We start from the raw sequence: 21389 nt of genomic DNA on the forward strand, positions 1-21389 counted from the left end.
TTCAGCACTGACTGTTCTGGGGCCTCTGATTAAGACCGACACATCATCTGACCCACCTCCATTCTCAGCCACACTTGCTTTACTTGGACAAACATTCAATTAGTGGCACATCCTCATGCAAATGTGAGTTAGTCAGTTTCTTACCAGAGGTGGGTGTCTAACCTCAAGAAAGAAATATGACTTCTGTTGAGAATTCAACCCATTGAATCTAGAGAGCCAGTGCAATTAGGAACCTGCTCTCCATTAGGAAATATGGAAAATTTATTTCAATGACAAGTAGAAGAGCTGTACAGTTTCTAAAGTATTTGCAACAACTCTATTCATCTGTAAAAACACATGTTTTGCATTTTGAATAAATTTCTAAAAATTCTGTTAAATAACTGGACTACAATCCATAGAATGTAATGCATGATTGCTTTTTCAGCAGGACATTAATAAATGTTAATTTTGAACCCTTACTTTCCCAAATATAAAGTCCCTCATAACATCAACAAATCAGTATTTTCCTCGTACACAAAAATGCAGATCCATCCTAATGAGGTATGAGGGGCTTAGGTTTGATTGCAATTGAATAGACTGCAAAGGACTGGTGAATTGAGAGGGACAGAGTTGGGGGATGGTGCTATGAAGCTGCGGCTTGAAAACACTTGACAGAAATACTCTGTAGAGTGGGAAAGCAGCGGCAATCACAGATTGGCAGTTAAAAGGCCCAGTCAGAGAACACATGCAGAAGACCTACAAAAGGTTTAGTGTTTTAGGAATATTTCTCCACCTACAGCTGTGCTCAGACTAGTAGTTAATTGTTATTGAATTCTCTGGCAGCTCCCTTTGTGCTGAATGCATTGCATCCAGACCCCTGTGCTGATATGTGCTTAGACAGCAAAGTAGCACATCAGGATTCAGGGACTGCCAGGGGCAGTATTCTCTGCAAAAACATAAGAGTGCACTGTATTGGAAAGCATGCACATTTCATCCTGGGAACTGCAATCTAATTATTTCGCACAATTATGTGTAGCATAGGCCAGGGAACTTGTTTATTACCTGGTAAGGTTGAAGTTCACAAGGTTTATGAGCCTTAAAACTTGCATACAGGGAAGTTGTTGGAGTGGGGGATTTTCAACTTCACAGCTTGGGCAGTGAAGTGTGGATAGGAATAAAAGTCATTGTGGATCCTGTTCCTCTATTGTTTTCACCTCCTCCTTAAAGCACTTTGGGACATATAGGCATTCATCAAAAAGCTGACCTTTGTTATTTCTGTTTAAAAGGTCTTAATATTTTCCAACTCGTGAATTATTTTACCAGTTACTTGTCATGTGGGCCTTGTAATTTAGTTTAATTAGCTCTTTTCTAAATTAACTTCATTATTAGTTTTTAACTCCTACAATACGAACGTGGTGAATATTGTGGGCAGCCTCATATAGTCGCCAGTCATAGTTCTTGGATTATTCTGTGGTGTATATCATACATAAGGTTTCAGTTTTCAGTTCATAGGTAACGCAAGTCATTTGCAAACACCAGCTCAAGGTTGACAGGAGCTCTTCAGGTTTGCAACCCATTTTGATAACATATTCTAAGATACTTATGTAATATTCATGCCAACGTGATGACTTAACTAGACAATTAGTCTCTATTTTCAAAACCATCAGTACTGTTAGAAATCTCAGTTCAAACTCAGACTTGGCTATCTAGGGAATTTATTGAACAAGGTGACAGAACCTGATAACACACTGATGAATGAGGAAGTCGTGACTAAATTATCAAGCTTGTTTTGAATTAACAAATTCTGCCTTTCATAGTTAGGTATGCAACGGAATTAAATTTTCACTGGAATTATTACAAAAAGGAAAACTGTTTTGTCTATTGTCATCAAAGTGGAAGTGTCAGGGATGGAGGGAATTTTGCCCAGTTTTTTTTTCACAAAACCACTCCTTTGTTTTTGCCTTTGTCAGGAGATTGCAGCATGTTGAAGTAGACAGTAGAGGGGAGGTAGTTAATGGGAAGCTGAACCATAACAAACGGGATAAAGCTGGATGGATCATCTGGTCTTTTCTTTATTTGTACATTCATATTTCACAACAAAGAGTTAAAAATTACATTTTGCAGCCATCTGGCAGTTGGGGCTCAGCAATGTGCTATAAAATATATGAAGTGGCAGGACTTAGATTAATACCTTCAATTCTTCAAAAGATAATCTCTGAACTAAATTAAATCAGGCAAGGTACCAACAGAAATTCTTCTCCATAGGGAGACAAAAGATTTTTAAAAATATTACTGCTATCTTAATGGAAAGACCATCACAGCACCTTTTCTGTCTACTTTTCTTCTTAATGGCTTCTTTCTGTTTTCTCCTGAAAGTCTTCAACAGCAGGAGCGAAACAACATAGCACTGTGTGCAATTCTGGTCTCCTTCCTATTGGAAAGATGTTGTGAAACTCAAAAGGATTCAGAAAAGATTTACAAGGATGTTGCCAGGGTTGGAGGATTTGAGCTATCGGGAGAAGTTGAATAGGCTAGGGCTGTTTTCCCTGGAGCGTCAGAGGCTGAGGGATGACCTTATAGAGGTTTATAAAATCATGAGGGGCATGGATAGGATAAATAGACAAAGTCTTTTCCCTGTGGTGGGGGAGTGCAGAACTAGAGGGCATAGGTTTAGGGTGAGAGGGGAAAGATATCAAAGAGACCTAAGGGGCAACTTTTTCGTACAGAGGGTGGTACGTGTATGGAATGAGCTGCCAGAGGAAGTGTGGAGGCTAGTACATTTGCAACATTTAAGAGTCATCTGAATGGATATACAAATAGGAAGGTTTTGGAGTGATATGGGCCGGGTCCTGGGGGTGGGACTAGATTGGGTTGGGATATCTGGTCAGCATGGACAAGTTGGACCAAAGGGTCTGTTTCCATGCTGTACATCTCTATGACTCTATGACACACGTGCTAAACACTCTTTAATACCTCAATCGGGTAATCATTATTTAAGTTGAAAATCTTGCTTGACAAGTGATTTAAACACAATCTGGGATTAGATTTGAACCTTCCTTGCCTTTAAGGCTCAACTCAGACATGAACAGTTGAACGCTGATTTAAAAGTTTAAAACTAGGATTTTAAGATTTAAAAAGTGATAACATTTGATCGAAACAAATTATTCAAATGACAAGTGTAACACTGTAGTTACACTTTCGCACAGGAAACACTTTACTACAGTACCACTGCTGTAACCCTGGCAATTTAGCATTAAAGAGGGAACAGTACTTTGGGAAGAAACAATAGTTCTCCATTAAGGATCCTTATGTCATTCAACTCAGGCATGCCATTAGATAAATATTTTGTACATAGGAAGTACTTTCTGTATGAGTCATAATGACTTCCTGTTAGACTTTCCCTGTCCTTACTTTATTGGTAACACTATTGATGCAATGCAACAGAGTTGTCTCCAACACACTATGAGCAGTGCCAGCAGAGATCAGCTTTCAAGGCAACAAGGCTTTGACCAACATAACCTTCCTTAATGTTTCAATTACATAGAGACTGCTGATGGCATTGAGGAGATTAGAGGGAATGAACTAAGCTTGTTGAACACTAACACTGTTAGAGCTCAGATTTAGCTCAAGTTGTGACAATACAACTTCAAGTGGATGGATTAATCATGTTCCTTCACCAAAATTTTCTTTAAAATAGTTTATCTACCATCAAAACCAAATAATAAAAATACAGAAAGAATACATATAGTTACTTAAACATAAACTTCCTAAGACCTATACATAAAAAACCTGCATAAGTCAGTTTTGAAAACCTTTGTTATATTAAATACTTAATGAAGGAGCTGTTGCATCACAGTGGCAGTGTCCCTACCTCTGAGCCAGGAGACCCAGGCTCAAATTCCACCTGCTTCTGAGGTGTATAATCTCTGAACAGGTTAATTAGAAAATATCTATAATCTTGATTGAGAGATATATAACTGTTCACAGCTGCTGTTGTTAAAAGAAACTTAAGGTAAACATAATGTTCTCCAAATATTTTCCAGGTCTGGCAGCATCTGTATGGAGGGAAACAGCTTTGATGTTTTAGGTCAATGACCTTTGATCAGAAGTTTCTTATGAAAGGTCATCGACCTTAAGAAATTTAAACTCTCAGAGGATTGTTGGACTGTTCTGCCTCAGGGGAAGGTGCAGGCGGTTTCATTAAATATTTTTAAGGCAACAGTAGATAGGCAAGGGAATCAAAAGTTACAGAGGATAGCCATTGCGATTCAAAATGCAAATAGATCAGACATATCTTAGTGAATGATGGAGTAGAAGCCGAAGGTTTAAATGGTCTACTTCTTGTGTGAAACACTAACTCTGCTTCACTCTCCATAGATGCTGCCACATTTGAATATATTCCAGCATTTTCCATTTTTATTTTAGATTTCTAGCATCTACAAAATTTTGCTTTTGTGTTATGAAAATTGAATTTACACAGGCTTCTGTCTGAACAAATCTTTCTTCCGAATAAGCAATTACTGCCTGCGGCATTTTGCAAATTAAGTGTAAACAAATTACAAAAAAAACATTACCTTAAGCTAAAAACCAGTACAAGCAACACATCAACTATCAAAGTTTTTCCATTATTTTTGATGCCGGCAAAATAAAATAGATAAATGCTTAACCTATGAGTATAGAATCTCTGGTGGATATATGTCTGTTCTCTTCAGCAACCATTCAATCTTTTCCATTCAAGGGCAATGAGCACATATCTCAATGATCATATCAGAAAAAAAAGCACAAAGACATTTCAGTTTTTCGAAAACCAGTTGTGAGAGCACCCTCATTATCAATTATTAAGTACTTTAAACTTTAAATAGCTGCCTTACCTGGGCTAAAGAGTTGTACTTTCGAAATAACCATATCACGAGAAGCATAAAGGAGCTACATGAGAACAAGAAAATCATTAGTGAACATTTTTACAGGCAGCAATAAAGCAAACACTGACTTATTGCTTCTCATGCAGTCACTGGTTTTAATGGTTCAGTAATACAGGAGTATGCATGTAAAGAAAACTCAGGTGTATGTGTAATAAATGTTACATTACAGATTTTAAAAACTGACTTAACGAGTAAGGAAATGGATTAAATGTGTGTCCTTTGGACCAGAGAAAGATTAGACATGGTTCATCTCAGAAAATTTTAACTATTTTTGTTTCTGATACAGAAAAGATATTTTGGAATTAAATCTAGGGAAGGCAATTCTAAAATTGCAAGGAGGTCTGAGAAGAAGTGAGGAAGGTGGAAAACAAAAGCAGATAAGGGACAAGTGCAAGTTAATGTGGATTATTGGAAGTTTTTCAGGAACAAGAACAAGAACTTACATTTATCAGAAAAAACATTGAAAGTTATGGATGAAGAGAGATTCTAGGTTTTAAATACGTAATTCCATGATTTATATTCATAAAAAGCACAACAGCAATTACAAAGTTTTTGAGTACGGTACATTTTAAGCTTTGACACTTGATCATTTCGGTCATAGTTAAGAGCACTGTTGACAATCTTGGATAATGGTTACATGCAGCCAAATAAAGCCACAGGGTGTATATCAAAAACATGCCGAGGATTGGAAAATTTAACTGAGAAGATGTTCAAAGAATATTTCTATCAGAGATTGAATCTACACCAAATATAATAGATTTTTAAAAACAATTATGAAGGGTTATGACAGAATGTATAAGAAGAAACACTTTTCCATCTTTCAGATTTGACTTTAAATAGTGGCCACTTTTGTTGCAGACTGAATGTAAAACAATCTCCCAGCACTATATCAAAGAAGAGTAGGAGGGGGTTTAATCGCTAGTATCCTGAACCAGCCATATATATTGTTGCTCCAAGAGCAGACCTGGGAATTCTGTGGCAAGCAACTAATTTTCTGCCTCTCCGAAGCCTGATACCATCTAGAAGGCAGAAGTTAGGAGTGTGATGGAATATGTTCCACTTGCCTGAATAAGTGCAATTCAAGAAGCTGGACACCATCCAGGGCAAAAAAGCCCACTTGACTGGCACATCACCTTCTATATCTGCAGCCTCTAGCAGGAGGAGGACCAGAGCTGAAGATACATAGGAAAACCCAACACATGCAAGTTCTCCATCAAGCCACACACCACCTTGACTTGAGACAACATCACCATTCCTTCAGTGTCCATGGGTCAAAATCCAACAACTCGCTGCCTAACAGCCCTTGGGCATCTCAACACCATATGGACAGCAGCTGTTCAAGCTAGCAGTTCACCACCATCTTCTCAAAGACAACTAGAATGTTGGCATCTCATGAAAGAATGGAAAAACCATTCACTGCTTGGGCAACATTGGATATTTTTACATACATGTTTGATCCATACATTTATTCAGTAACATATACTGAATATTCAGTAATAAGATCAAGATACAAACCAAGATCATAACTCTGGATCAAAGAATGTATTGAACTTTCAAATTCCATCATGGTTTTCTTTAAAAAGAGGATTTATACAGTCAAAATTACAGATATCATTGCTAAACAGTATATACTCAGTGGCTGTCTGGAGAGATAGAGTGGAATGTCACACCAGATCAAGTGTCAAAGAAGCTGCAAAGGGTGAAATGCACTACAAACTGGACAGTAATTACCAGCAAATGTGACTGTGTACATGATGGCGATAAAAAAAGGGCAATCTGAGTGAGGGAAAATTTAGCATTTTCCCCTTCAAAAATAGATAGGGACAACAATTAAAATCTAGCTTCAACACTGATCTGTGTGTGCAAGAGGCCTGATGTCCTAGAGTGTGGACTATAAAGTTCACAGCTTTGAGACAGCCATTAAACCCTTACAGCATAAGTAAAGAAAGGGAAAAGGCTTTCTTTCACAGAGTGCTGTCAGTTAATCATTGTCAGAAGGAAGCTGGACCAAAGAATTTCAATCAACTCACAAAGCCAGGAATCTCGAAATCTGTTTACCTATCAACACTAAAGCTACTGATAGCAACAACTGTAATGGGTGCAACATTCTTATATCAACTCTTCACAAATGACTCAGACTGACCCGCGTTTCATTTAAAAAAATTTCTTTTTAGATTGACTTCTTATTCCTTATCTGTACAGAATAGGTATAGTGTCATTGTTTTTACTCATTTTTAGTAATAAATGAACTCACGCTTATGTTAAGACAAGTCAGCCAGGTTAAATTGACTCCTTTTAAAACAGAAATTCATTTGGTCTGGAAAAAAGATACCCAAAAGAGAAGTGATTCTTTGTAAATTAATCTTGTTGCAACCAAACGAGGTGTCAGGTAAATAAAGAAAGGGAGCCAGTCAATCCCTCCTCACTGGGAGCGTGACAATTTGGGGAAGCCCATCTCAAATCATAACAACAGGGGAAACCTATCCAGGGGTCTAGTCATAGAAACAGCCAAGTATAATACTATGAAGGTTTGATTATGAATTACAGATACAAATGTTAAACAAAACTTACCATCCAAGTAGAGAGAAGGCAGCAGAGGCTCGCTTCACAGCAATGATAGTGACCTGTAAGTTATAGATTTTTTAAAATTACTTTGCCGTGATATTTTACACCACATTGAGCTGCTGTCTGTAATCATCAGTATCATCATACACTTAAATATTCTTTATATTTCTATCTTAATTTCCTTTTTTGCTTACTGTTTTATGAGTATCAAAATTAAGTTCACACTGAATACAAATATTTAAAACATTTTTAAAATATCTGTGTAGTAATGTAGTATTCTGGAAAAATGATAACGAAGCAGAGTGTAAAATGACTTCAACATCTGTCAGCACTTCTTACATGCTAACACTGAAGATCAATTTTAGTTACATTTATCTACGTTGCTTCCTCTCGACAAAACATTACTTCCCTTTATTGTATTTAGAGTCATAGAGTAATGGAGATGTACAGCATGGAAACAGAGCCTTCGGTCCAACCCGTCCATGCCGACCAGATATCCCAACCCAATCTAGTCCCACCTGCCAGCACCCGGCCCATATCCCTCCAAACCCTTCCTATTCATATACCCATCCAAATGCCTCTTAAATATTGCAATTGTACCAGCCTCCACCACATACACGTACCACCCTCTGCATGAAAAAGTTGCCCCTTAGGTCTCTTTTATATCTATTTGCCTCTCACCCTAAACCTATGCCCTCTAGTTCTGGACTCCCCAACCCCAGGGAAAAGACTTTGTCTATTTATCCTACCCATGCCCCTCATAATTTTGTAAACCTCTATAAGGTCACCCCTCAGCCTCCAACGCTCCAGGGAAAACAGCCCCAGCCTGTTCAGCCTCTCCCTGTAGCTCAGATCCTCCAACCCTGGCAACATCCTTGTAAATCTTTTCCGAACCCTTTTAAGTTTCACAACATCTTTCCGATAGGAAGGAGACCAGAATTGCACGCATTATTCCAACAGAGGCCTAACCAATGTCCTATACAGCTGCAACATGACCTCCCAACTCCTGTACTCAATACTCTGACCAATAAAGGAAAGCATACCAAACGTCTTCTTCACTATCCTATCTACCTGCGACTCCACTTTCAAGGAGCTATGAACCTGCACTCCAAGGTCCCTTTGTTCAGCAACACTCCCTAGGACCTTACCATTAAGTGTATAAGTCATGCTAAGATTTGCTTTCCCAAAATACAGCACCTCGCATTTATTTGAATTAAACTCCATCTGCTACTTCTCAGCCCATTGGCCCATCTGGTCAAGATCCTGTTGTAATCTCTGGTAATCTTCTTCGCTGTCCACTACACCTCCAATTTTGGTGTCATCTGCAAACTTACTAACTGTACCTCTTATGCTCACATCCAAATCATTTATGTAAATGACAAAAAGTAGAGGGTCCAGCACCGATCCTTGTGGCACTCCACTGGTCACAGGCCTCCAGTCTGAAAAACAACCCTCCACCACCACCCTCTGTCTTCTACCTTTGAGCCAGTTCTGTATCCAAATGGCTAGTTCTCCCTGTATTCCATGAGATCTAACCTTGCTAATCAGTCTCCCATGGGGAACCTTGTCGAACACCCTACTGAAGTCCATATAGATCACATCTACTGCTCTGCCCTCATCAATCTTCTTTGTTACTTCATCAAAAAATTCAAATCAAGTTTGTGAGACATGATTTCCCATGCATATCCCGAATCAGTCCTTGCCGTTCTAAATACATAGACATCCTGTCCCTCAGGATTCCCTCCAACAACTTGCCCACCACCGAGGTCAGGCTCACCGGTCTACAGTTCCCTGACTTGTCCTTACCACCCTTCTTAAACAGTGGCACCATGTTTGCCAACCTCCAGTCTTCCGGCACCTCACCTGTGACTATCGATGATACAAATATCTCAGCAAGAGGCCCAGCAATCACTTCTCTAGCTTCCCACAGAGTTCTTTGGTACACTTGATCAGGTCCTGGGGATTTATCCACCTTTAACCGTTTCAAGACATCCAGCACTTCCTCCTCTGTAATCTGGACATTTTGCAAGAGTCACTATCTATTTCCCTACAGTCCATATCTTCCATATCCTTTTCCAAAGTAAATACTGATGCAAAATATTCATTTAGTATCTCCCCCATTTTCTGTGGCTCCACACAAAGGCCACCTTGCTGATCTTTGAGGGGCCCTATTCTCTCCCTAGTTACGCTTTTGTCCTTAATATATTTGTAAAAACCCTTTGGATTCTCCTTAATTCTATTTGCCAAAGCTACCTCATGTCCCCGTTTTGCCCTCCTGATTTCCCTCTTAAGTATACTCCTACTTTCTTTATACTCTTCTAAGGATTCACTCAATCTATCCTGTCTATACCTAACATATGCTTCCTTCTTTCTCTTAACCAAACCCTCAATTTCTTTAGTCATCCAGCATTCCCTATAGTTACCAGCCGTCCCTTTCACCCTAACAGGAATATACTTTATCTGGATTCTTGCTATCTCATTTCTGAAGGCTTCCCACTTTCCAGCCGTCCCTTTACCTGAGAACATCTGCCTCCAATCAGGTTTTGAAAGTTCTTGCCTAATACCGTCAAAATTGGCCTTTCTCCAATTTAGAACTTCAACTTTTAGATCTGGTCTATCCTTTTCCATCACTATTTTAAAACGAATAGAATTATGGTCGCTGGCCCCAAAGTGCTCCCCCACTGACACCTCAGTCATCTGCCCTGCCATATTTCCCAAGAGTAGGTCAAGGTTTGCACCTTCTCTAGTAGGTACATCCACATACTGAATCAGAAAATTGTCTTGTACACACTTAAGAAATTCCTCTCCATCTAAACCTTTAATACTATGTTTTTGCAGCAATTTATTTTAAAATCCAAGCTATGTTCAGGTGCAAGGAGACAGAAAGTATTCAAACACGTAAATTGAATTTTGAAAGCAATCAAGACTCCTCAAGGAAATAAAGAGGAAGAAAGTGTCGGAAAGAAGATAACAAGAATAATGGGACTCTGGCCTCTTGCTACCAGTTCTTGTTAGCGATTACAACAAAGATGCAAAGAGTGAGTGGGGAGATGAGAGCATACAGTTGGAGAATACAGATGTTGAATATGTAGCGACTGCAGAAAATAGGCTCGGCAGTGCAGAGACTAAACAAACCAATATAAAGAGAAGGGAATACTGAAAAGGTGACGTAGTACACATACTGTCAGAGTAAGGTGTGGGGAAGAACAGGAGTGATTATAGAAAGGGACAGAAAGGACACTAAAGGCCACACTTGGCCTGCAATTCCTACTCAAATGCAGTGTGTAGCAGTTGGCTGCTTCATTCTCTATCACCTCTGACTTTAAGTTGGATTGGATTCAAACATAGGTCACGGAGATCCTGTCATCAGCCATCATTCAGCTCACTGTGCACCCAGTTTCTCCCATATGGAACTGATAAAAAATTTGGCAACATGACCAGCATTTCACCATGGAAACCAAGATATCCATAGTTACTGTGGTGCAGCAAAAGATTAAGGAATCCAATTAGTCTATCGTGTCTGGATCAGCTGTTTTGACAAGCTACCCAGATAGTCTCAGATTGCATGTCCCTGCAATGTTAATAGCTTCAAATATTTATCCAAACCATTGTGAAGGTTACTACATCAAGCAGTTCATTCCAGTTCCTAACTATTTTGGTAAGATGTGTTTTTCCTATTATTATCTCTACCCATTTTTGTCAATCACTTCTGTGCCCTCTTGTTTTGACATTTCAAACATTGGAAAGAATTTCTATTTATCACTCCTACCTAAAATATAAACTCTTCATGATTATCAAATCTCTCCTTTTAGACTCCTCTGCTGAATGGAGAACAACCCCAGTTCCACTAGTGTATCCACATATCTATAATCCCTCTTGCATGGTACCATTCCAGTAAATCTGTTCTGCATTCTCTCAAAAGCACTTACACGCTTTAAGTTCTTTTAAAATTATAGGAAGTACCCAATGTACGTGCACTTGTACAGGTTTATGGGGACACTTTGACTCTTGGCTCTAGACTAGAGTCAAATTTGCAGGAGATAAAAGATGGAATGCCAGCCAGAAGAACATTGAGATAGTTAAATACTGAGATAGCAAAAGAATGGAGTAGAATCTCAGCAGCAGGTAGGCTGTGGTTAGATGTGGAACTGGGCCATGTTGTGGAAATACCCATGGTTTGAATGAGGAATCCATTTTTATAAGGTAGAATCTTGAAAATTAGTCATGATTTGTTATAGTGATTTAAGAATCAGTTGCATCTTCATAGGCAGATTTGGATTCTGGATTTTGGATCTACTTGGAGAAAGATTACCTGCATCATTCCAGAGGAATTGGTGTTAAGGCCATTATTTTGTGCTATCTTTATTCATAACTTAAACATGTGTGTCCTGGAATGATCTGCAAGGCAGCACGTGATTAAAAAACTGTGTGTAATTGTTAAGACAATAAAGAAAGAGAAAGTGAGGACTGCAGACACTAAAGATCAAAGTCAAAAAGTGTGGTGCGGGAAAAGCACAGCCGGCCTGATGAAGAGCTTATGCTCAAAACATCGACGGCACGGTGGCACAGTGGTTAGCACTGCTGCCTCACAGCGCCAGAGATCCGGGTTCAATTCCCGCCTCAGGCGACTGACTGTGTGGAGTTTGCACGTTCTCCCCGTGTCTGTGTGGGTTTCCTCCCACAGTCCAAAGATGTGTAGGTTAGGTGAATTGGCCATGCTAAATTGCCCGTAGTGTTAGGTAAGGGGTAAATGTAGGGATATGGGTGGGTTATGCTTCAGCGGGTCGGTGTGGACTTGTTGGGCTGAAGGGCCTGTTTCCACACAGTAATGTAATCTAATCTAGTAATCTAATCTAATCGACTCTCCTGCTCCTTGGAATCTGCCTGACCGGCTGTGCTTTTCCAGGACTATAAAGGAGACTGAATTACTAAAAGCATATCTCAGTGCATTAGGGAAGTAAGCTGACATTTGGCATATGCTAATTAACGTAGATAAATGCAATCATATACACATGGGATGGATTAAAGATATATATGTCATAATTCTTACAAGAAATTGAACTGAAGCCTGTGATGCATGAAGAAAGTTATTGGTATTATAATTCTTCAAAGGTTTACAATCAGTATCTTAAAACTATGCTTAAATTATGCTGTGACCCACAGGCCACAATCAGTGAAGATTGGGAACTATACTTCATCCTCACTAACACTCAACAGTGGAGCCCCCCATAGGTGTGTACTCAGGGCCCTACTGTACTCACTGTATACCCATGACTGCATCACCAAACACCAGACTAAGGCCATTTACAAGTTCACTGATGACACCACCATAGTCAGTCGAATCTCAGATGGAGACAAAACAGATTTCAGACAGGAGGTTGAAGACCTGGAAAAATGGTGCACTGAGAACAACCTAGCTCTCAATCTGGCAAAACCAAGGAACTCATTATTGACTTTTGGTGGGATGTTACTCATGCACCCCCCCCCCCACACATTAACAGCACAGAGGTGGAACGAGTGGAGAGTCATCCACAACAAGTTTTCTTGGACTCTTCATGTGGATGCACTAGTTAAAAAGGCCCAACAACGTCTCTTCTTCCTCAGGCAGCTGAGGAAATTTGGCATGACAGCGAATACCCTTGCCAACTTTTATAGGTGTCAAGATTAGAGTTGTGCTGGAAATGCACAACAGGTCAGGTAGCATCCGAGGAGCATTCAAGATCGGAGACGGTTACAGAGAGTGGTGAACTTGGCCCGGACAATCACAAAGGCCAACCTCCCAACTATAGAATCCACCTACCATGCCCACTGTCAAGGAAAGGCCACCAGCATTCTCAAAGATCCATCCCACTCGGCAATGCTTTTCTACAACCTCCACCATCAGGGTGAAGGTACAGAAGCCTGAACATACGCACCAGCCGGTTTCGAAACAGTTTCTACCCTGCTGTGTTAGAATACTGACTGGACTCACAAACTCTTAACATTCACCTGTACCTGTGTTTTTGTTTTTGCCACTGCTTACCTATTATTTACTATCTAAGCTACTTAACTATGGGATCTACATGTATTGCTCACAAGACAAAGCTTTTCACTGTGCCTCAGTACACATGACAATAAATTCAATTCAGTTCAATTCAAATAATGGGATAAAACAAAGAACTGAAGATCTGAAACAAAAACAGAAACTGGGTCACTGGACCTGAAACATTAATTTTACTTTCTCTCCACAGACACTGCTAGACCTGCTGAGTTTCTCCAGAAATTTCTGTTCTTATTTTAATAATAGGACTGTTATTAAACAAGGCTGTTCAGTAACATTCTCTTTTATGGGACTGCTAAAACACTTAAATAGGTTATCCCTTTAAATTTAATTTTGTAGTCTTGTAATCAATACAAAACATAATCATTTGTCTTATGCAACATTGGCAGATCATTATTTAGAATGTGTCCCCTATTCTAGACCCATTACAAGAGGGTGACAAATAAGGCTTTCAACAAAAGGGGCACAAGATATGATCACAGTTTCAAAATACTTTAGCAATTCAAATAACCTTAAAATGTGTGGCTTCACACTTCAGGAAATAATTTTTTTTAGATTAGGTTCCCTACAGTGTGGAAACAGGCCCTTCGGCCCAACAAGTTCACACCGACCCTCTGAAGAGTAACACACCCAGACCCATTTCCCTCTGACAAATGCACCGAACACTATGGGCAATTTGGCATGGCCAGTTCACCTGACTTCACATAAAGACAATTTGATTGGGGTCTGTAAAAGTGAATGGTCCAGACTGAGTTAATAATGACAAATCATTTTAGTGGTAACCACTGAGGTCATACTTCAACTACTTCTGCCAATGCACATTTAAGTGATGGTTCTGTAAATAATAGTATGCATTTGAAACAAGTTGTCAGTTAAATATGAGTGTTAACTCACCCTGTATGTCCTAAAGAAAGCCGGGGCAGTTCCTCACACAAATGAGGATCGAGAGCATCATATAAGAAGTATGTACTAATTCATATGAAATGATCAATATTATCTCCTGGAATAGTTTTGATCATAGAGGGAATTTAGGAAACAATTTCCCATTTTCCCCTCTAATTTGCCTTCAGCTTTTATGGTTTTTGCATCTCTCCCAGGAAACTAGAAAGGTCTAGGAGATAAAGTGTTTTAATAATGATGAACGAGGCACACAACCAAGCACGGCAGGTAAACTTTTGTGTCTCAGATATTGTAATGTACATATGTAGATGGAATGAAAGACATTTGTGAATCATAAATGTGAACGGAACTGGAGGTTCATCTTGGAGTTCAACAAGATACAAGGGCAGCACTAGGGAGGGGACAGAAATAACAATAACGGTGTCTCGAAATGCATAAAGGCGGATAAATACCCAGGACCTGATCAGGTGTACCCGAGAACTCTGTGGGAAGCTAGAGAAGTGATTGCTGGGCCGCTTGCTGAGATATCGGTGTCATCGATAGTCTCAGGTGCCGGAAGACTGAAGGTTGGCTTACGTGGTGCCACTGTTTAAGAAGGGTGATAAGGGCAAGCCAGGGAACTATAGATCAGTGAGCCTGATGTCGGTGGTGGGCAAGTTGTTGGAGGGAATCCTGAGGGACAGGATGTACATGTATTTGGAAAGGCAAGGACTGATTCGGGATAGTCAACATGGCTTTAGGCGTGGGAAATCAAGACTCACAAACTTGATTGAGTTTTTTGATAAAGTAACAAAGAAGATTGATGAGGGCAGAGCAGTAGATGGGATCTATATGGACTTCAGTAAGGCGTTTGACAAGGTTCCCCATCGGAGACTGATTAGATTAGATTAGATTAGATTAGATTAGATTAGATTAGATTACATACAGTGTGGAAACAGGCCCTTCAGCCCAAGAAGCCAACACCGCCCCGCCGAAGCGCAACCCACCCATATTCCTACATTTACCCCTTACCTAACACTTTGGGCAATTTAGCATGGCCAATTCACCTGATTCCTGAAGAAGGGCCTGTGCCCGAAACGTCGAAATTCCTGAAGAAGGGCCTGTGCCCGAAACGTCGAATCTCCTGTTCCCTGGATGCTGCCTGACCTGCTGTGCTGTTCCAGCAATAAAGTTTCAACTTTGATCTCCAGCATCTGCAGACCTCACTTTCTCCAATTCACCTGACCTGCACATCTTTGGACTGTGGGAGGAAACCGGAGCACCCGGAGGAAACCCACGCAGACACGGGAAGAACGTGCAAACTCCACTTAGTCAGTCGCCTGAGGCGGGAATTGAACCAGGATCTCTGGCGCTGTGAGGCAGCAGTGCTAACCACTGTCCCACCGTGCCGCCCACGGCAAGGTTAGATCTCATGGAATACAGGGAGAACTAGCCATTTGGATACAGAACTGGCTCAAAGGTAGAAGACAGAGGGTGGTGGTGGAGGGTTGTTTTTCAGACTGGAGGCCTGTGACCAGTGGAGTGCCACAAGGATCAGTGCTGGACCCTCTACTTTTTGTCATTTAGATAAATGATTTGGATGCGAGCATAAAGAGGTACAGTTAGTAAGTTTGCAGATGACACCAAAATTAAAGGTATAGTGGACAGCAAAGAAGGTTGCCTCAGGTTACAACAGGATCTTGACCAGATGGGCCAATGGGCTGAGAGGTGAATGATGGAGTTTAATTCAGATAAATGCAAAGTGCTGCATTTTGGGAAAGCAAATCTTAGCAGGTCTTATACACTTAATGGTAAGGTCCTAGGGAGTGTTGCTGAACAAAGAGACCTTGGAGTGCAGGTTCATAGCTCCTTGAAAGTGGAGTCGCAGGTAGATAGGATAGTGAAGAAGGCGTTTGGTATGCTTTCTTTTATCGGTCAGAGTATTGAGTACAGGAGTTAGCAGGTCATGTTGCGGCTGTACAAGACATTGGTTAGGCCACTGTTGGAATAATGCGTGCAATTCTGGTCTCTTTCCTATCGGGAAGATGTTGTGAAACTTGAAAGCATACAAGGATGTTGCCAGGATTGGAGCATTTGAGCTATAGGAAGAGGCTGAGCAGGCTGGGGCTGTTTTCCCTGGAGCGTCGGAGGCTGAAGGGGTGACCTTATAGAGGTTTACAAAATTATGAGGGGCATGGAAAGGATAAATAGACAAAGTCTTTTCCTTAGGGTCGGGGAGTCCAGAACTAGGGCATAGGTTTAGAGTGAGAGCGGAAAGATATAAAAGAGACCTAAGGGGCAACTTTTTCACACAGAGGGTGGTTCGTGTATGGAATGAGCTGCCAGAGGAAGCGGTGGAGGCTGGTACAATTGCAACATTTAAAAGGCATTTGGATGGATATATGAATAGGAAGGGTTTGGAGGGATATGGGCCGGGTGCTGGCAGGTGGGATGAGATTGGGTTGGGATATCTGGTCGGCTTGGACAGGTTGGGCTGAAGGGTCTGTTTCCATGCTGTACATCTCTATGACTCTAAGATCCAATTACTATGGACTGGGATACTGTGGCATTGGTAACAAAAATTCCATTTATCATGATTGAATGTAAGAGGAAGCCTACAACTTTTGGGTTGCATGCACACTTCAACCCACAAATCAGAATTTGACATTTGAATAAAACTATGGTACTTTAAAAAAGTATTGACAACTCAATTTTTTAGATTAGATTAGATTCCATACAGTGTGGAAACAGGCCCTTTTGGCCCAACAAGTCCACACCGACCCTCCAAACAGCAACCCACCCAGAACATTCCCCTACATTTACCCCTGACTAATGCATCTAACACTACAGGCAATTTAGCATGGCCAATTCACCTGACCTGCACATCTTTGGATAGTGGGAGGAAACTGGAGCACCCGGAGGAAACCCACGCAGACACGGGGAGAATGTGCAAACTCCACACAGACAGATGCCCGAGGTGGGAATTGAACTTGGGTCCCTGGTGCTGTGAGGCACCAGTGCTAACCACTGAGCCACCGTGCCGCCCATTTTTAACTTTGCAAATTAATCACATCTAAACCAACACCATTTTATTTCCTTGAGCCTTTTAATACTTTATGGTAAAGCTATGCCTGGAACTGCTTGCTACTTTCATTTGTCCCAGGCAGTGCTGCTCGGCTGTACTGAAGCCAACTCTCGAAGGGTAACCTCACTTAAAGCAAATAAAATTCTCACCATGGGGATTTCATTAGGCTTGTGCGAAGATTTAATCAAAATCAACAGTGAGTGCTGACACTGTAACACCAATTGCAAAATCCAAGGACTCTCTTCCAAACGTTTAACTGAAGGCAAGAGCAGCAGAAAGCCATGCAGTCTGACAACAAAGGCAGTGGAAAGGTCAAGGGAGGTAGTGGCAAGATAGAATGGAGTGCTGTCAGTGCATATCTGCATGTTAATCCCAAAACTTGAATGATGTCACCCCAGAATAGAACGTATATATGGACAGAAAACAACAAATGCTGGAGAGATATCACAGTGGGTCAGGCAGCATCCATGGAGGGAGCGAGTTTCAAGTCTCGATGACTCCTCATCAGAGCTGCAGTGAAGTGTGGAAGGGCAGCATTTATGCTATGATTTTGGGGCAGGGGTTGAGAGAACAGGAGATGGTGGAAGGGCAGGAAAGATCCATAAAGGCAGGGATTCCAGAGGTAAGAGAAGCCATTGCTGGTCAATACTACAACCATGATTAGAATCCCATTTACCTTGGCAATGGAAGGGAGTCATTCAAGAACAATGGTGTGACCAACTGTGTCAGAGGATCAGATCAAATGAGACATGATAGTTGGTCACAAAATCATTATTTGTGACTTTGATCAATGTTATTTCAGGGTTAAAATTCTGACTGGAGTGTTTCAAATAAAGTGTTACAGAGAGCTATTGATTTAATATCGGTGAGCAGATTGTATGGGAGAGGAGCTAACAAAACAAACAAAAGTTTAGAACACATTGGGAAGCTGCAAACTGCCAACTTCTAGATCATTACAGGGGGTAGGAGAGAGGCAGATAGCATTTTAAATATGTTAATGAGGCTAGAGGCTTCAGATGTAACCTGCTTTGCAGGTTTAATAGTTGCTGGCCCAGTTTCCCAAGCTTTGGGGAATCCATTGTCTGCAGTGAAGGGGGACACAGCCTCAAATGGTTTGAGTGTGGGCCAGAAAGAGTAAAAATAGTTCAGAGAATCAGAATCCATCCAGTGTGGAAACAGGCCATTCAGCCCAACAAATCCACACCAACTCTCCAAACAACATCTGACCCAGCATCACACCCCTACTCTATCTCTGTAACCCTGCATTTCCTATGACAAATACACCTAACCTGCACATCCCTGGACACTATGGGACAATTTAGCTTGGCCGATCCACCTAATCTGCACATTTTTGGATTCTGGAAGGAAACTGTAGAACCCAGAAGAACCCACACAGACATGAGCAGAATGTGCAAACTCCACACAGACAATCACCTGAGGCTGTGAGTCTGCAATGCTAAACACTGAGCCACCGTTTCCACCATGAAACCTTGCTCCCCCACCCCCACCCCCCTTCTACTCAACCCTCCTTAGCTCCACATTACAGCCTCTCACCCACCTTGGGGTTAGGGATCAGAGCCTATTTCTGGGAAGGATATTCCCACATTTCCATGGGGTTAGTGATCAGACCAACATGTGGCTTTCAGAGTGCCTCCTGATGACTGGAAATGCAGCCCAATAATCAAGCTGAGTTCCAGGCAGAAAACCTGTCAGGACCAAAAGTTATACATTGTCAAGTTAAAAACTAAACAGCATATAAATTTATTTAAATTCTGGAATTTCCTAGTACAACCCCCAAAAACATCTGTCCTCAATTTTTCCAGCATACTGGTCAGTAAAACTTCCCAACATTTTCAGAGATTGGCAGGAAAACTGTTGGAGAAGTTGCATGTTGGACTTGAGCACTGAGTGACAACGGTGGTTTTGAAAGGGAGGCTGACCGTGCTTGAGGCAAAGAATCCATTTATAGTGTTCACTAGCACAGAGACCAGAATCTGCACTGTTTGGTCAAGATTGTGTCAAGGTGCAACAAAATCCCTTAAGCAAGGTGAGTTTACAGGGAAAAAATAGAGCTTACAAGAGGGCTTGAAAGTTGAGCAATTTGAAATTATACTGGGGTAGTTCATTTATTTGTATAGTTATTTAACTTTTCCAATGTTTTACTTATAGTTTTGAAAGTGTATGTTTCTTTACATTGCATGAATTAACCATTGCCTTTCCCCACCAGTTACAAGTGATCATTTATGGCAGTGTATACACACATATTTTAAATTACCTTGTTGGGAATCTGAATTCCAATGCAAAATATTAAATGTCTGCATTATTCCATCAGCCTGCCACATAATTCTGAGTTGTTTGTTTCAGTAAAAGGATCTTCAATTAATTGACAATAATATCACTTTAAGATGTGGTGTTACTGTCATTAAGTTTCCTTTCTTGAAGGTGGACTGCGATATCAGCTAACATTGTTCGAGATTTTGATTGAACCAAGTTAAATATCACACAACACCAGGTTTAATTGGAAACACTAGCTTTAGGAGCGCTGCGCCTTCATCAAGTGGTTGTGGAGTACACAACTGTGTCTTACAATTGTGCACTCCGTAACCACCTGATGGAAGGAGCAACGCTCCGAAAGCTAGTGCTTCCAAATAAACCTGTTGGACCATAACCTGGTGTTGTGTGATTTTTAACTTTGTACACCCCAGTCAACACAGTCATGTCCAAATCTTGATTGAACCAAGATATCAAAACAGCAACAGGAAGTACAGGCACTTCTCAATTATTCTAAATCAGGCTCCTCCTCACAAAAATATCACCACATCTGGGATTAGATTATTCTTCTAATAAATCATGTTACAAAAAGGGGCATAACTTGAACCTTTAAGACATAAAAAAATACACCGAATCACTAACAAAATGGTACAGTGTACCTTTCCCGGCCTTGTTAATGCTGAATTATGCATTTTGCCAACCAAGAAACAATATTCAAGGCCACAATTCTACATGTGGGGCACCAACATTAACATTTTAACCCAGGCATAAAGCTAGTGGTGTTTTGTTTGATGTAGACGTATTACGGAAAGAAAACCATTACTTAACATTGTACAATTAAGTAATATTTGCACGAGAGCCAAAATGAAACTTAAACAAAATAAAACACAGTAAAGCAATATCTAAAGCGACGTATGCATTTATTCAATCCATTTTAATGTTGAGGGTGGCTGACCATGCAGGCCTCGCTTGCAGACTCTGGTGTTTGTGTCTGATCAGCATTACTGTACTCACACATTTATAATCCTCCGAATCGGAACTGAACAGAGTGCAGCGGGAATTCAGCACTCCAGTGATGTTGGCGGCTGGACTGGTAATCTGCAAAGGCCCATTGCCCATGGTAACCAAGCATATGAAAGCTGCTTTTACCGCCGCTCCCTTACTGTGGAAAGGGAGAAGGGGATCAGCACCGGAACACAACACAGGCGGCCTCCCACTGCAGGAGCAGGAGGCATTCAGTATAAACAAGCAGCACTCTCTCTCTCTCTCTCTCTCTCACCTTCCCTATAAACTCAAGACTGCAACAATCGCGCCCATCTTTAAAACAAATCCTAAACGTTGTCAATGAAGTAAAGAACCGAAGACGCTGGAGATACGCTGGAGATATAAGCATTGCCAATAACCCTTTACATACCATGTTGTGTAACACTTTAATTTGGGGAAATATTACTCTGAATCTTCACACATGGGCAATGTATTCTGTTGTTCTGAATCAAAAACAAGTCAAAACATCAGAAATAAAATAAAAATCAATGGCGATTATTTGAAATTTACAACAAAGTGATTCAATTACAACACTCAATTGTTTATTGAAAGAAATGTATGTTGTTTTCATTGCTTTATGATCTTTTTCTTGTAAAAAAAATAT

The 21389-nt window shown here is 40.7% G+C and overlaps 1 protein-coding gene across 4 annotated transcripts in view; it reads right to left on the bottom strand.

Moving 5' to 3' along the window:
* LOC122555131 (cyclic AMP receptor-like protein A) overlaps positions 1 to 21173 on the bottom strand; it is a 214513-nt gene extending 193340 nt beyond the window's left edge. The window contains exons 1-4 of one of the 4 annotated variants that reach the window (XM_043700837.2): positions 21021 to 21088; positions 20756 to 20903; positions 7473 to 7525; positions 4851 to 4905 (exon numbers count right to left, since the gene is read on the bottom strand). In XM_043700837.2, coding sequence (XP_043556772.1) covers positions 4851 to 4905; positions 7473 to 7525; positions 20756 to 20860 — 213 coding nt within the window. In that variant the 5' untranslated portion in view covers positions 20861 to 20903; positions 21021 to 21088. The other 3 variants (XM_043700836.2, XM_087992845.1, XM_043700838.2) reach the window with 3 other exon arrangements.
* Between the last annotated feature and the right edge of the window lie 216 nt (positions 21174 to 21389).

This window comes from Chiloscyllium plagiosum, unplaced genomic scaffold, assembly GCF_037043375.1.
Source record: "Chiloscyllium plagiosum isolate Xiang-an unplaced genomic scaffold, Cpla_swu_hap1 HiC_scaffold_12, whole genome shotgun sequence".
Lineage (NCBI taxonomy): Eukaryota > Metazoa > Chordata > Chondrichthyes > Orectolobiformes > Hemiscylliidae > Chiloscyllium > Chiloscyllium plagiosum.